Source organism: Metopolophium dirhodum, chromosome 1, assembly GCF_019925205.1.
Source record: "Metopolophium dirhodum isolate CAU chromosome 1, ASM1992520v1, whole genome shotgun sequence".
In the NCBI taxonomy this organism is placed as follows: Eukaryota; Metazoa; Arthropoda; class Insecta; order Hemiptera; family Aphididae; genus Metopolophium; species Metopolophium dirhodum.
This window is the reverse complement of record NC_083560.1, coordinates 100,065,742-100,084,283: the sequence shown is the minus strand read 5'-3', so window position 1 is coordinate 100,084,283 and position 18,542 is coordinate 100,065,742. Positions and strand designations below refer to the sequence as shown.

The window sequence follows — 18,542 nt, the reverse complement described above, 5'->3', positions numbered from 1 at the left end:
CCAATACTAAAAGTAACAATACACAATTGGTTCTGCTGAACGTAAATTTCATAGGTATAAGGTGAGCCTGACATCCTTTTTAGACAGGACAAAATGAGAGATAATCACCGTGATTTGAGTTCACTTTTACTTTACAATAATTTAAAGACACATACAATTGGAAGAGACTAAGATAGTATATAAACTATACAATATATTCTACAAATAAATACTGTAGGTAATACTATTAATTTGCTAATATTGTTCTTCTAATATATTTTTCTGGCACAGCTAGATTAAAAACGAATCTATTAGTTACCCCAGCCCCCACCCCATTACAATTTTTAGATAATTCCCTTAATATTAAGACAATTTACTGTAAGGACCTCCTATTTCTATAGTCTGTATGATGATAATAATAAAATTAATATTACTATTTACCTACTCTTTTATATTCAAAATGTTTCAAATGTTTATATATGCATTGCCATGCTAATAAACGTAGCCATGTAGGTATAATAGGCATATTCGTATTATGTATTTAATTGATTAATTATGTAAGAATAAGTGTGAAAAATTTAACTGTATAAAAATAATTAAATTTTATAATATAAATAATAAATATTTAAACTTACCGTTTGATGTCTGTAGACTGTAATATTATAATCTTGTCTCTAAATAATAATTTTTAAACACTGTACGTTTGAGTAAAACTGTCGGAGCATTAACTATAATATGATGGATATTATATTATGATCATTAACACTGGTAACCTATTTTAAATCGTAATGATTAAAATATGAACTTCATGAATTATGAACTGTATAATAGTGGAATAGTCGATCGATGACTGAGCAATGAGCAATGAGCATTGGCATTCGATCCCGTTGTTAATTTGCAATCAACACGATGTTCGCTGAATTTAATTTCGCGAAATTCAGTGTTGCATCAGAGTGCTTTGTGCCCTTTGTCGATGGTGATCTGGGTTTCTACCATGGATGTTTTATTATATGATATATCTACGATTTTCGATATTCTTTCGGTATTTCATATCTCGCGTATTACATATAATATATATCACATAGGTATATTTATACCTAAGTAGGTACTATTAACACTATAGTAATAAATACCTATAACTTAAAGGATAAAGGATTATAATCTTTTATCTATGGGATAAAGTTAGAAGAACATTATCTAAATCGTCTGTTTTCAAAGAAAATCGTTGTAGATAGGTACCTAAACATAATGATTAATGAATATAATGATTAATGACCATGTCACCTAACCTATTAACAGCTTAATTCGTTTGAAATTATTGTAAAAATGTAAGAATTTACCAATGTCTTCCGCGGACCATGCGCATATCAAGTATTTCATAGTTCACGTTAACGGCTTAAACGTAAACAGCACGTATTGTACGGGAACTGAATTTAATACGAAAATGGAAAAAAACCAAACCTAACCTGTTTTCCCAAATTTAATAATGTTATAGGTACATTATCACATTATACTGTATATTATATTATTCTATACTAGTATTTTTATAGTAGGTATACTAATTTTAACTATTGGTAGGTATTATAGTAAACTATTTTAATTATATTTTTTAGTTCAAATATTGAAACTATTCAATAATTATAAAATATAGTAAACATTACTATAAAAAACAAAACCATATTTATATGATAATAATAATTATATAATTTTAGTTATTTTACCTATTAAATAATTATACTTCCTCATGTTTATAGTAATTTTAACTATTAGTATTAGTAAACTATTTTAACTAGGTATATTGTTTTAATTAATTCAAACATTATACATTTAAATGACTATAACGCATAGTAAAAAGAGTCTTTAGAGGTCCTTTAGAGGCCAGTAGACATTAGAAGTAGGCCAACACTAATTAAAGATACAAGTCTGAAACGAGAAGGGTGTCTCAAAATGTCAGCCTCTGAAATGTTATGTTTTACAAAATACCTCGGGTTGATAATAGGAGATTTAGTGCCAGAAGAATCTGAACTTTGGAATTTATATATTCTATTAAAACAAATCCTTGACATTATTTTTTGCAAATGGATACAAATTCAGGATGTAATTTTATTGCAATCAATTATTTCTGAACACCATGAATTATATAAAAAATTATTCCAAAATACTTTGAAACCTAAACACCACCATATGGTACATTATCCATTAATTATAAAAAACTCTGGTCCTCTATCCCTTTTTTGGTCAGTGCGCTTTGAAGCTAAACATAAAGAACTAAAGGAAACGGCACATTCAATTATATCAAGAAAAAATATTACTTTAACATTAGCAATTAAACAACAACTACAATTTTCATATAGACTTTTATTACCCGATCAAAGTATATATACAATCAAAGCAGATATAGGACCAGTTATAACAATATCACTAGATACAATTGAATTATATACATCAAATACTTCATTTCATTCAACAAAGTTTAATTTTTATAACAATAATATTGTTTTTATTTCATGGGTTAATGAAAAAGGTATTAAATATAGTTGTAATAATAATACGACTGTGGTGTTGAATTTATGCGAAGAAAATAATTATATGATGCCATGTTTTGGTCTAATTAAATCTATTTTTATGACAGAGTCAAATGTACCATTTTTAGTTTGTAAAAAATTTAAGTCATATTATTTTGACAAACATTATCAAGCATATAACGCAACCATCACATCAAATTTTGTATGCATTGCACTTAACGATTTAGAAAATATGAACCCTACTCATCATAATATTATATCTAATGGGTTAACATTTATTACATTGAAATTATAAAAATTATGTGTATTATGATCCTATATTTCTATTTTTAATTATCATTACTATGTATCATGACGTATGTGTGTATGTACCATATGTATTATCATGTATGGATAATGTTTAATTAATTATTTCTTAATGTTTAATTTATAATTTATAAGAATTACATTGTTTCATAGTTATTTTATTGTATGTACTTAATTATAATATTTATAAAATGTACTAAACATTTCTGTTTTATAAAATCATTTGTGAATAAATACTTGATGTATAAGTGAAACATTTTAATAATATACTAAATATACCTATAATTTATTGTTTTTAATTGGATACTATTTTTAGGTCTTGCTTAAAACAAAGTACCTATAGTATAAAAAAATATATTAAAGGTCCTATAATATACTTTTTTTTAAGTAACTAACATTTTTTGATAAATCAATCAACTATTATTTTGGTTACTAGGTAGTTAATACTATTATAAAAGTAGGTAAATTAACAGATACAAACTAGTTGAATTAATTTGAAATTATAGTTAGGCCAACAATTTATAACATTGTAAAAGTAACATTTTAATAAGTTGGTATAACTACTTTGTAAAGATGTGTTAACTATAATTGTTGGCTGCTCCAACCATGAAATATTGTTAAGCCAACTATTTATAATATTGTAAAAGTAACAATTGAATTGGTTATTTTGACTACTTGGAAACAATGTATTAACTATAATTGTTGGCTAATCCAACTAAAAAATATAGTTGATAATAACAGTATAATATAGTTAAATTAATCAAATAGTATTGTTAAAAAATAGTATAATATTGTGTGGTTAAACCAACTAAAATAATTTAACTAAATACATTTAGTACATTCAACAATAATTAATAACCTAACCTAGTTAATACATTGTTTCCAAGTAGTCAAAATAACCAATTAAATTGTTACTTTTACAATATTATAAATAGTTGGCTTGTTGAAGTACACAGATATACAGAAGTTAAAAGGTAAATAATAATATAATCGGATATATATAATATAATAATAAGTATAATGATACGATGTACAATAGTGTTACGAGGCGTAATATAAATCAACGACTAACTATGTATACCCGGCTACACTACGCAGGACATATAATATGCTGTAGTATATAAAAATGTATAGTCAGCGTCTGATGAACTACAGTGTGAATATATTACTTATACACTACATTATATAGGGTGTTTTGTTTATAATTCCAACACTTTCCCTTAAACAATATACCCTTATACATCAATATTTATAACTCCTAACATCTCCCTTAGCTCATTGAACCGCGTTCGTGGAGTTGGTTTTGTCATAATGTCCGCAATCTGCTCCTTGCTGGATATGTACTCCAATGAAAACAATCTCTCATTGAACTTTTCTCTTATATAGTGGTAGCGAACATCTATGTGCTTCGTTCTTCTATGAAACTCTGGATTTTTTACGAGTTTAATCGCACTTTGATTGTCTCCATACATTGTTGGCACCGTTTTTGGCTGGTCCAGCAATTCACCTAAAAACAATTTTAACCAAGTTAATTCTTGTACTGCTTGACTTAAACCTATGTACTCTGGTTCAGTTGTGCTAAGGCTAACACACTGTTGACGACGTGAACTCCATGCTATACTTCCAGATCCTAATGTAAATACTGACCCTGATGTTGATCTTCTTGTATCCAAGTCACCTGCATAGTCAGCATCACTGTATCCTTTTAACATGAGTTTTTGTCTAGAACCAAATACCAATCCAAAATTAATAGTTCCCTTTAAATATTTTAAAATTCGTTTCACTGCTGTCCAGTGTTGTTCCTTTGGATCCTCGATGTATCTACTAACTAGATTTACTGAAAAAGTTATGTCCGGTCTTGTAATCTGACTGAGATATAATAAGCTTCCGACTGCTTCACGATATGGGACTTTACTAGTTAAATTAGTATTTTGTTGCTTGTCATCTAATGAATGTTGAGGGTCTGCTGGTATTTGAACTGATTTTGCTTCAGTCATATTGAACTTCTCCAATACTCTTTTACAATACAACCCTTGGTGCATTACAATTGATCCATCAGATTTTCGCTCAATTTCTGTACCTAAAAATTGATTCAATTCTCCTTCGGTAATATTGAAATGTTGTCTCAAATATTCCATTAATGCATGTACATCCTGACTCGATGTAGCTGCAACTAGACCATCATCAACAAATATAGCGACGATTAATACTTTGTTATTTTCTCTATTAACAAAAACACAGGGATCTGCTTTTGTTTCTAATAGATTAAAGTTAAGAAGAAATGTTTTGAACTTTATGTTCCAACATCGTGGTGACTGCTTTAGGCCATATAAACTGCGTTGAAGTCTGCACACCATTTCGGTACCATCATTGAACCCTTCTGGTTGTCTCATGTAAATTTCTTCGTCCAAATCTCCATATAGAAAGGCTGTTTGAACGTCAAATTGTCGAAGTTGTAATTGTTCTGCTGCTGATATAGCTAATATAGACCGAATTGAATCGAACTTTACTACAGGACTAAAGGTTTCATTAAAATCAATACCGAACATTTGACTATACCCTTTTGCTACTAGCCTAGCCTTGTATCGATCAACATGTCCATGAACATTATATTTTGTTTTATACACCCAACCACAAACTTACGAGCGACCATGTTCCGTTTTGTTCAAGAGATTCCATTTCATTGTTCATGGCTTCTATCCATTTTTCTGAATTTTGTGACTCCACAGCTTCCTTGAAATTCACTGGATCGGATTCGACTACGAAAAAGGCTGAATTATCATAACGTAATGGTTTCTTAATATTACTTCTGTCTCGCAAGTTGTACACGTTGACATTTGATCCATTTTCTTGTTCATGTTCTTGTTTTTCATTGTCATCTACACTTATTGACCCAAATTTATTTTCCATGACTTCATCTCCTTCTGATGTATTGCTGTGTTCTAAAGAGCCGTCTTTGTGTAAGCTAAGAACATCAATGTTATTACTATCATTTAAATTATTAGAACATTCTACACGTTGGTCATTTACAACACTTTCATCCTTGAAAATAACGTCTCTACTAAGTGACACCTCGTTATTTTCTTTATACCAAATACGATACCCTTTTGAAGTTTCTGAATATCCAACAAAGTATCCTTTTCGACTTTTTGCATCCCACTTCTTTCGTCGTTGTTTTGGAACTAAACTATATGCATTTATTCCAAATTCTACGAACTTTTCTATTTTAGGAAGTTTATCAAACCATAACTCATATGGAGTTTTACATACTTTCCCTGAATTACCAGTATAATTGAATGAGAACACTACTGTATTGACTGCTTCTGCCCACAGTGATTTTGGAAAATTCTTGGCATAGATCATTGTTCTGGCTGCCTCACAAATAGTCCTCATCAAACGTTCAGCTCTTCCATTTTGTTCAGGAGTATAAGGTACACTTGTTTCATGCTTTATTCCAAAAATATTTAGAATTGATTGAACTTCAGAATTCTTATATTCTAATCCACAGTCACTTCTAATAGTTTTAATAACATTTTTAGTTTGAGTTTTAACCATACTCAGAAAACAATTAAGTTTTTCTTTAACCTCAGATTTATGTTTCATAAAATAAACATAAGTATATTTAGAATAATCATCTTTAAAAATAATGAAATATCTTTTACCTCCTAATGAATTCTCTTCCATGGGTCCACATACGTCGCTGTGTATTATTTGCCCTGGTTCAATAGTTATTGTTTCGCTCTGAGTGAACGTCTCCTTATGCTGTTTGCCATAGATGCATGGTTCACAGAATAACTGTCCTTGTATATCTGTAAATTGTATTTGATTGTGTTTTAAATACTCACGAACATGTTTGACATTCTGATGACATAGTATTTTGTGCCAGTGTTCTAATGTTAATTTCTTAACTGCAACGTTAGCACAGTGTCCAATTTCCTGTGAAATATCTGTTTTGATTAGCATTGAAAACAATTTATTCTCACGAACACCGACTGCAATTACACGATTATCCATTTTAAATGTACAGCCTTTACTGTCTGTCACCATTGTAATTCCTTTATCAAGGCATGCCCCACAAGAAAATAAATTTACTTTTATATCAGGTACATATAAAACATTTTTTAAGTAGCCTTTTATCCACTTATTGTTAACATAAGTATGAATATTTATGTTACCTTTTCCGACTGCCATAATGTGCTTACCATCTCCAATACGTACAGGCGAATGCACATCAAAATTTTTATAATCGACGAACCACTCTTTCCGATTTGTCATGTGGTCGCTCGCACCTGAGTCCACATACCATTTGTCTGAGTCGTCGATTTCTTCAATTTTTCTTTGTACACCAATAAGCGCCAAACCGGAAGTTGATTTCTTTTCTTCTTGTTCCCTTTTGAATATCCTGCAGTCCCTTTTCCAGTGTCCTGGTTTTTTACAGTGGTTGCATTTTCCTGGTTTTGCATTATCATTTTTGTTCCCGTATTTTTGACTTTTAATATACTTGCCTTTGTTTGCAGTCAAAGCTATACTTTCAGCACCATCATTACGGACCTCCTGTCCTTGCACTTGTCGTGTTTCTTCCACCATCAATCGAGTGGTTAACTGTTCTAGCGTTCTATTTGTACTATTCATTGAGTCCCATGCACTGTAGAAGTGCCTATAGCTATCAGGTAATGTCATCAAAATTTTTGTAATCAACATTGATTCTGAAATAGGTTATCCCAATTGTTTTAGTTGTCTACTTAGATTTTCTAGTTTCGAAATATGACCGGCTATATTGTCCTTAGGATCCATTGTATAACGATAGAATTTTTGTTGTACTATTGTTATGCTTGTGTCCGAAATTTGTTCGTACACACTAAGTAATTTGTTCCACATACCATTTGCTGTGTCACAGTTCATAATGTATTGTAGAGGTTGTTCATCTAGCGAAGTGACGATACATTTTTGAGCCTTATTATCTGCCCTTTTCCATATTGAAAAATCAACACTATGCCTTTTTCTCGCTTCATCTTCAGTTTCATTACCGATTTTTGCTAAAATTGGTTTCTTTGATTTTCCTGTTACTACATCAAATATTTCAGCTGCATTCATGATAACCTTAATTTGAAATTTCCACATGTCCCAATTTGATGCATCTTTGAGTTTGTTGATTTTATATTGTTTGTTTTCCATATTTAAACAAAACGTAGATGTACACTATCTGCACACTAAGAAACGCACGCACACTACGAAACGCACTTACTTCGCGAATGATTATTGCTGTACACTGTCTGTACACAAAAAACACGCAATTCGTTAATCAATTATTATTTTACTAATTATTCACGACTTTATTATAAAGACCTTACTCTGGGCCCATAACCTGTTGAAGTACACAGATATACAGAAGTTAAAAGGTAAATAATAATATAATCGGATATATATAATATAATAATAAGTATAATGATACGATGTACAATAGTGTTACGAGGCGTAATATAAATCAACGACTAACTATGTATACCCGGCTACACTACGCAGGACATATAATATGCTGTAGTATATAAAAATGTATAGTCAGCGTCTGATGAACTACAGTGTGAATATATTACTTATACACTACATTATATAGGGTGTTTTGTTTATAATTCCAACATGGCTTAACAATATTTCATGGTTGGAGCAGCCAACAATTATAGTTAACACATTTTTACAAAGTAGTTATACCAACTTATTAAAATGATTAAAACATTAAGAAATAATTAATTAAACATTATCCATACATGATAATACATATGGTCATACACACATACATGATACATAGTAATGATAATTAAAAATAGAAATATAGGATCATAATACACATAATTTTTATAATTTCAATGTAATAAATGTTAACCCATTAGATATAATATTATGATGAGTAGGGTTCATATTTTCTAAATCGTTAAGTGCAATGCATACAAAATTTGATGTGATGGTTGCGTTATATGCTTGATAATGTTTGTCAAAATAATATGACATATAATAGAAATGATATATAATCTTAAATATGTTTCTCTTGATACATTAAAAAACAGAATAGAGTCCTTTAGACTCGCAAACATGGTTTATCAATAATCAAGGAAGTAATAATTATTCCAACTGATATACATTGGTTGTTATTATCATAAATGTAGTTGTTCTAAAAATAATATTGTTTACCAATGCTGTAATAATATAACAATATAAGAATAGTTATTTAAACAGACACACAATAGTTGTAATTATAATAAATTTAGTTGATTTAACAATATTATTTTTAACTATAAATAAATTGTAATTTTTTTTTTCCGTGTAGTTATCAAAAGCGTAGTGATAAACAAAAGAAAAATTAAGGAAAAATGGTAATTTTTACGCAAAATCTGTCATGGTATGACATGTTATGGTGTACATGAAATTTTGACTGCATGTTTATATTAGCATTTTCTATACACCATAACATTTTCCAAATATTTTGACATATTTTGAGCTATTTACGGACATTTTCAGTTTCCATTTTTTTTAGTAGTTGTTGTGTATGGTCAGGGGCGGAGTGGCCGGTCTGGAATTGGGAATTTTCCAGATGGCCTGGACCATACTATGGCCTGGTGGCCTGGCCATTTTGTTAGATTTTTTTTTTTAATTTAATTTAATTTACAAAATATTAGTTAATGCTAAATGCTAAATGTGTCAAAAATGTGTGTCTATTAAACTATTGTATTACAAATATTATTAATGTAATAATAGAACACTGTAATAGCCTCGTACAATCGTATACTCGTATGAGAAAGCTTTGGATATAAAATTACAAAATATTTGGTACATAAATATAGACATTAAATAAAACTAAAGCAATATTATATTGATATAGGCTGGTTATTTTTATAACATGACACCCAGATTCGACGTATTTCCACCTGTTGAACCGACAAGTTGTTTATCTGTACCCTTTATCTGTAGACTGTAGTAGGACTGCAGAGTGGCGACGAATATAGCAATGCGCCAATGCCTAATGGCTAATAATAACTAATAATACTAATAATGTCTAAAATATTAGTATTTATAATAATATAATCAATATTAATGATAATACATATTAATTTTGTATTATTGGTCCCTTTACTTTGGTCATTGTTATTTTTATAAATAATATCTATAATAAGCCCAAACAAATTAGTCATTAGTGTTTGATATTTGTACACTGTTCACTTGTTGTTGAGCGTGTCGACAGTGTCGTTTATCCACGTTTTTCCTTTTATTAATCCAGCTGTTGTTAACATGTTAATTTGTTTGCTCTCTAATGAAAATTTAAGTTTTATATTATTGATCGTACGATATTATATTGTAATTATGAATAAAAAAAGGAAAGGGGTGGCAGGAAGATATCGCGAAAAAAACAAAAAATTACTTGCAAAATGTGCTGAAAAATGTAATCAATTAGATTCGTTTTTTCTAAAAGGTACACCTACCTAAGAACTGTGTAATATGTTGTTTTAATGTTTTAATTAAATATAATTTATTTGCAAATGCTTACCCGACATTAACTATAGCATATCAATATATTTTAACCCTCCCTGTTACGCAAGTTTCTTGTGAAAGGTCATTCTCAACATTGAAATATTTAAAAAACCGGCTGAGAAATTCAATGACCAATGAACATCTTGAGTCTTTTATGCTAATGGCCATTGAAAATAAAATTCTCATGGAAATTGATAATAATATTATCATAAATGCAGTTGGTGAGAAATCTAAACTATTATTTAAATTATTATTATAAATGTATAAACCATTTTTAATTTTTATTATATTGTTTATAATTTATGTATTTATTTATTACTTATTACCTTATACCTACTATACCTAAACCATGAAAACACAATATATAATTATTAATTATTAATATTTCGTTGGTTTCAACTATTAAACTATGCCTACAAATTTTATTTTTCAGACATTCAGGTATTAGTAGTATATTAATAAAAGGTGGGCAATTTAATGAAAATAATTAAGTCTGGCTAGTTAAGTTAATTCAATTAAATTGCTTTCAGGCTTCAGTTAAATTTAAAAGTTAACAAAAAAAAAAAAATTAACTTAACTCATTGAAAAAAATTAATTTTATTTTTCAAGTTATAAATTGCACCAGAATTAAATCTACTTATATATATGATAATAGTTATGAAATAGGTGAATAGAAAAACAAAATTCGAGCGTAGCGAGAAAAAAATTTTTGGTGGGTGGCCTGGATAAATTTTTAACTCCCGGCCTGGATTTGGTTCCCACTCCGCCCCTGGAATTAAGAGAAGATGATGAATTAAATTTTGAATTACGAGGTTCATTTCATAACTTTTTAAGAATGTCAAGTTCAGATTTTGAATACATGTTGTGCAAAATAGAGCCAATAATAAAAAAATCTAACACTTTTATGAGGCAAGCTATACCAGTGCAAGAAAGGCTCGCAGTTACGCTAAGATTTTTAGCTACCGGTGACTCACTATGAGCTTATCATATTTATTTAAAGTGTCTAAACAGTCAATTTCAGAAATTGTTCCCGAAGTTTGTACTGCTATCATTGATGTACTGAAAGAATTTATTAAAGTAAGTCAAATATATTATTAATTATATTTTATAAATAATCAGATACTAAACAAGAGCAAACTCAGTGTACACGTACTATAGCTACCAATTACCATGAAAACCTGATCTAAATGTATCTTATATTTTATTATTGTCTAAATACCATTTTTAAAAGGTAAACTTTAACCATAACTACAAGTTATGTCTATTATGAGCTATGAGCGTTGAATAATATACATTTTAGATTCTGATATATTGGTTTTAAAACGGTGCGTGTTTTATTTTATTTTTTTTTTATTTTTTTTTAACCTAACCTAACCTGTCTCATTACTTTTTAGGAGAGTAAAGATGCTTAGATTTTCTTTAACAGCATCATTTCTGATTGGAAAGTGAATATAGTTGGTACTTTGGGGGAACAGAAGTAAGAAATGCCCAGTAGTTTTCAAAAGTACCAGGAAAAATAAAAAAGTAAAATAAGGAAAAATAGAAACTTTTACGCAAAATTGGTTTTTGACACAAGCGATTTTGGGTTTTGCTGTAGGTAACTCTAAAAATTAAACATTTAAAAATGAATTTGTAGTTAATAATTTTCAAAATATTCATAATAGCTATAAGGATTAAAAATTTAAAACAAGGTTCCAAGTGAGTAGGTTCTATAGCCAAAAAATCGAAAAAATATAAACAATTTTTTGTATAGTTATTTTATGTTCAAATTTGGACGAGATTATACATTAAATAACCAAGATTTTAGTTATTTTGTTGTAATTTTATAAAATTAATTCAAATTACCGGCTACCATATTAATAATAAGTAATACAAATATACATAATATGATATTAGATCATTGAATTCAAATTTAATACCATCCATTATACAGTGACCAACTGTAACCTACTGACTACTGTAGAGCAGAGCGACATCCACTTACTCGCTTTTTTATTTTATTTTACCAATATTAAGATATGAAATAAAATATTTTTATATTTAGGTATATATTTTATTGATTAAATAAATTATTTTCAAATAATATTTTAAAACCAAATAAGGGTACTTAAATAGAATTGAAATTATGAAACAATGTATATGTACTTCAATATAAAATATTTTTAAATTTTATTTCTCAATTAAAAATCATTCATAAAGGCAAGTGATTGGGACAATATATCGGTTGGACGATTCATATCACTATTGGTTTCTTTTGGATCAGATATAATTGTCGTAGCTGATGTTGATGTTGATGGAGCAATATCGTTAATTCGTTCTGTGGCACCCATGTTGTAAGAATGAAGAGAATAGTTTGTCATATTAGGTGGAAAATCATAGTGACCTAGTGAGGCTTCATAAAGCATAGTTTGAATTTTAAATTTAATTGTTTTCCGAGCATAGTCAGTATTTAAATTTCTAACGCTATTTGCAACTTCTTCGCCAAGTACCACAAATTCATCTCAAGCAGATCGATTATCATAAATACCACGAACCATATTAACAATCTGTTCTCCTATAACATCTTTTTTCCCTTTTCTTTTGATTCCTTTTCTCGCTACAGTGTTCGGTTCCTGTGGAGAAGCTGAGTTCGTATGTGAAACAGATGACATATTTGAAATAATTGACTGCGATGATTGATTTAAAATAATGTCTTCATCTGTGTTGATATCACTTACCTAAAAAGAAGTACATAGGTTTATACGATTTTAATTTTACATATAATATTATTTATTTTATTTTTATAGGCCACATAAAAGGATCTGTTTATTACTTTATAATCAAATTAAAAAATTGAATAGTAAAAAAAATAATAAGGTATAATATATTTTAAAAGTATAAAAAGTAAAGTTTATTTTATTATATATATTTTTAATTTATTTAATCTTTGATTATTATTTATGAATAGTTATGTGTTTTCTGAGTTAATACCTACCTACTTATTAGTTATTTATTATAATTCAAAATCATACAATTTCACTATCATTTTGTATTTTTTTTATAGAGACCGAATACTGTCGAAGAATGGCTCGATATTGCCAATGGTTTCGAAATGAGATGGAATGTACCAAATTGTATCGGCTCATGGGATGGCAAGCACATAGCATTGCAATCACCGATGAATAGTGGAACAGAATATTATAATTATAAAGGTTTTTTTAGTATTGTTTTGATGGCAGCATCCGATTCTAATTATAATCTAATATGGGCTAATGTTGGTAGTCAGGGACGTATTTCTGATGGTGGTGTTTTTGACAATATGAAATTCAAAAACTTAATGATATCTGGTCAACTTAAACTTCCTGATTCTCGACCTTTAAGAGGAAGGTGTACTCCGATTCCGTATGTATTCATTGCAGATGATGCGTTTCCCATATCACACAATATTATGAAACCCTACTCAGGCCACCACGAAAAAGGTTCAAAAGAAAGAATATGTAACTACAGATTTAGCCGGGGTAGAAGAGTCGTGGAAAATTTATTTGGTATATTGGCTTCAGTTTTTAGAGTATTTCGTAAACCGATGTTAGTTGAACCAAACAAAGCAGAAATAATTACTTTAGCGTGCTTACATCTACATAACTATTTAAGAAAAAGTTCTTCTTCAAAACAGTCGTACTGGCAAACTGGTACAGTTGATCTTGAAAATATTGATACAGGAGAAATAACACCAGAACATGGAGAAGCGATCAAGTAGGATTAAATAGTTTTATGGGGTTAGATAGGGTAGGACGCAGACAAACTATTGAAGCGCATAAGATCAGAGAAGAATTTAAAGAGTATTTTAATTCAAATGAAGGACGAGTTCCGTGGCAAGATTTATGTGCATAAAATATGTGTACTTATGTATGTAAATTATTTATTTAATTGATAAAAGGTTATTTAATATTTAATTGTTATTATTATAATATACTCATCGATTAAATATTTTGTGCGTATGATTATACTTATACACTAGTACACTATTGTTTCTTATTATTATTATTTTAAAAATGTTTGGTTAATAGTGTATATTATATTATGTATTTTATTACTTATAATAATTAATAACTAATACAATTTATTATATGATACGTGTTAATTTTACCCAAGGTTAGGTAAATAAATCATAACTATTTAAAAATAAATAAATTTATTAATTTTGTTTTTTTGATATTTCATTATTGCCAAATGCCAATAAATAGTAATGCTTATATTATACTATGTATATACAATATAGTTATGACTTGAGAAAAATATTTACTATTATTATTAGGTATATCAAAGTCCAGTGGCGTATATAGGGGGTGGGCCTAGTGGGCTGCAGCCCCCCTTGAAATTACAGTCTTTTTAAATAGAATAACAATATATTTTATTAGGTACTATTATAAGTTGTAAAATTTCATAGCCTGGTGAAAAATAACAAATACGAATATATTTATAGAAACTGTTAAATATATAGTAGACAGCAGCGAGCAGCCTCTATAGATCACTTGCTAGTTTCTATCTACTATAGCCCACCCCAAAAATAATTTCTATATACGCCACTGTCGAAGTCTGTTGTATATATATTTAATTATATTTTGTTTTGTATTAAAAAGGTTAATGTAAATTATAAATAAACAAATATCTATTTAAGCAATTGTTCGCTTATTTACGTTTTTAATAAAAAAAAAATACAATGTATTTATGATGCATACCTGTATGGTGCCAGTTTCGATAGTTGGTCGATAGTCATTTCTGTCCTTCAAGAACTCGAAGCTTTTGAAAGCGAACCATTTGGAGCAGTAAACATCATCAGCACCATCCCCAGAACGCTGTTGCTTAACTTTTTTCACTTCACGCCAAAAGTGACAAATTAAATTTTTTAATTTTCGGTCAACTTCTTCTTTTGACGTAATTTCTAGGAAACTATCTTGCCTTATGTATCGATTTCTGTAGTCCTTGTGTTTGGTGTTCCAAAGATTTGTCGATTCTTTGTATAAATCGATCAACAGTAGGCACTTTTCATTTGACCATTCAACACTACTTGTCGGTTGATCAGTCATTTTTAATGTAAATTATCACAACACTTTGAATTTCAATAGCAATATTAATAACTATAGTGTACTCAGTACTATAGGTACACATCAACACTTGTAGAATATAGTGGAGTGACTGAGGTATTTTGTCTATAATTTGTGTGTAGGTAACTACTCTACTATTATTGCTTAATATTAAAAATAAATATCCATGTTCATGGGTTTATAATATATGGGGTTCTTAATTTAGACAGTGGCTTATTAAAACTGAACAAGAATTTTTGGGTTTTACATTTTAATTAAATATTAATATTTGTCCATGTACCTAAAAGTATTTTTAATTAAATTAATTACTTTTAATATAACGTTATTCTTAAAATAATTTTAGTAACATAAAAATAACAAAAATACCTACGATTTAGTCGCTTGTAGCCTATAGGCACAAAATATGTGAGTTTGACACGAAAACAGTAATATTATTTTAGTCCGTCGGTAAAGTTGATCATAGTGGTTATGTTATTCACATATTCATATATTATATTATGAAAATGAATGTTTGTCTGTCTGTCTGTGTGTGTGTCCTTTATGCGTTCCTAAACGACTGGACCGATGTTGATGAAATTTGGTACAGAAATAGATTAGATGGGCAGAAGATAGGCTAATTTATAAAAGGAGAGGACCAACCCCGGGAGGTGCTCAACAGAGATTTTGGAATCATTTCTTATGGAAATTGTTGTTTATAAATGGTCGCTATGGATTTTAAAGTTGCTATTTTAATAATAATATATTATTCATAATTACTATAGAGTTGTGTCATTTTTAATGGGCAACGAAGTGCACGAAATCAGCTAGTAATCTATATTTTTGTACCTCAAAAAACATGAAATTAAAGATTTTTGAAAAATCATTATTGATCTTTGTATTTTTGAAAACAGAAAATCTTCAGTATCGACATTTTGAAAAAATAAAAATTGTATCCACTGGAGATTACAATAAAAATCAGTTTTACCTCAGTGAAAAAAGTTTGTTCTGCTAATAATTACTTAAAAAATAATTTAAATACTTAAAAAATAAGCACTGATGCCGCGCGGCTTTGTCGAAAATACGTCCACACACACGCGGCATAGGCGAGCGGCACAAGCCGCGCGGCTTTCCTTTGATGTAGACCGCCTTCTAGGCCGATCGGAAATTATGCCGCGCGGCATCAAAAAAGGCCGCAGAAAATGTATTTATGTATTCACACTCATGCCGTGCGGCAAAAGCTGCTCCGTCTGGACGCGCCTTAATACTTAATATATTATATTAAATATTTTAAATTATAGTAAACGAATAAAATTCAAAATAGTAACAATATAAAGTAAACAAATATTTTTTAATCATTTGACTCACCAACCGTCACCGCGAAATAACAACACCACACATTTAGGTGCAGGCAATTAATTTAAACGCCTTAATATAATATCGTTATATTATAATGACTGACGGTGCGTGATGTAGGCTACAAAACTATCATGTACGGTGGACAGACACAAGTACCTACAAAACTTTATGTATTGCGAGTGTAGCCATGCATGTACTACAAAATAACATAGGTATTATATAGCTATACACGATATAGGTTGTTAAGGATTCATTATTACTTCTTCGTATACATATTACATAATATTATACGAATATTATTAACGGTCTTGGTCGATGTACTGGAATTGTAAAATACCTATATTATAAGTTTAATAATACCTACTATATAATAATATAACGTCACAGTATCACAGTACAATTTCGTGTAGGTATCCGTTGATGTGCATGGACGCTATTAACACTATTTCTACTTGTTTACCTATACAAGTAAAATAATATTAATAATTATTGTAAATCTATTAGTACACGTGCATGTGTGTACTTAACCGTGGAATATGTGATGATAATCGGTCTACGATCCATGAATTCGTATTAAATTATATTATTTTACATACGACCGTGATAATAACGCACACGACGTCCGCTTAAAAGCTTTCGAGTTTAACCCATAAAAAAGGCTCAAGCCCAGTAAACCAGCGACGACAGTCGTCTGTTTGCGGCGTGCAATGTTAGTCACGGAATTATCTATATTGCTATAAGTTCTATATAATAAACAGTAATTGATTAGTTAATTAGGTACTACAGTTAGTCCACGAATTTTATTGTCCCCTCACTACCCAACTAAAATATCAATAAGACAGTACCTAGATACTGTTTTATATATCTAAGAACGTCAGGCACGTGGTTCATCGATGAGGTGCGTTCTCAAAAAGTGTCGGACTACCTTATCTAAGTACTCGTTTTCGTGCTAAGTATTTGTTATATAATTTATTCAAAAAAGTTCACAACATATATGAAAGACTGTTCCGAAATCGCAACACGATTGATGGTGGTGATACGTGTATATTAGCTGCAAAAAGGTAAAAATAATATATTTATCTATATAATGGTAGAAACAGTGATTGAAGTGGGGGGATACGGTGGGATGAGACTCCTCCATTTTTTATAATTAACATTTTCCATCCTTCCACTTTTTTCGTCAAAAATAATGCACCCATTTAGGTACCTATTTGTTTGCTCGTTTAAATTGGGCCATTATATGACAATACTAGATCTAATAAATCTTAACGTAATTTCTTATAATTTTACGTTGATAAGATAATATATTAATTAAGATCTAGGACATTATGAGTTAGCATGTTTTTCAATAATCGTTCAAAACATATATACGTGGTATATAAATTTGTTTCATATCATAATACTAGAAGTTGAATAAAAAATTTTTTAGCTATTATTTTCCATATAAAAGTGTATATTTTGTTATATTTGTATTTGAAGTGCATTTTTCACATATTACCCATACTATATTTAATATGAATTTTCAAAAAATTGGAAAAAAAATCGATTGAATTGATTAAATATTATTTGATAATATATCACAAAATGTATTCGTATTAACAATATTCGAAACATAAGTCACACAATGTATTGTTCATTTTAGCAATAGTTTAATAGCTAATTATTAGGTATAAATCATAAACACAATTACACAATAATAAATATAATTTTTGTAGATACATGTTAATTTTAATTTTTTATTTTTTACTAACGAAATAAATATTTTTAATAGTGTATTTAAGCATTTTTGGAT

At 29.1% G+C, this 18,542-nt stretch overlaps 3 protein-coding genes across 6 annotated transcripts in view; 2 read left to right on the top strand and 1 right to left on the bottom strand.

Moving 5' to 3' along the window:
- The first annotated feature begins 11,306 nt into the window (after positions 1 to 11,306).
- LOC132948652 (putative nuclease HARBI1) lies at positions 11,307 to 14,067 on the top strand. Its single transcript, XM_061019226.1, has 2 exons — positions 11,307 to 11,408; positions 13,375 to 14,067. Exons 1-2 carry the CDS (start codon positions 11,307 to 11,309, stop codon positions 14,065 to 14,067), a joined length of 795 nt encoding a protein of 264 aa, XP_060875209.1.
- A 667-nt stretch (positions 14,068 to 14,734) lies between these two features.
- LOC132948646 (uncharacterized) lies at positions 14,735 to 15,397 on the bottom strand. Its single transcript, XM_061019212.1, has 2 exons — positions 15,050 to 15,397; positions 14,735 to 14,758 (listed from the first exon to the last, which is right to left on the bottom strand). Exons 1-2 carry the CDS (start codon positions 15,395 to 15,397, stop codon positions 14,735 to 14,737), a joined length of 372 nt encoding a protein of 123 aa, XP_060875195.1.
- A 2,184-nt stretch (positions 15,398 to 17,581) lies between these two features.
- LOC132935679 (solute carrier family 23 member 2) overlaps positions 17,582 to 18,542 on the top strand; it is a 43,240-nt gene continuing 42,279 nt past the window's right edge. For 2 of the 4 annotated variants that reach the window (XM_061002294.1, XM_061002293.1), the window contains exon 1: positions 17,582 to 17,811. The gene's annotated coding sequence lies outside the window, so the exon portion shown is untranslated. The remainder of the gene's footprint in view (positions 17,812 to 18,542) is intronic. The other 2 variants (XM_061002291.1, XM_061002290.1) reach the window with 1 other exon arrangement.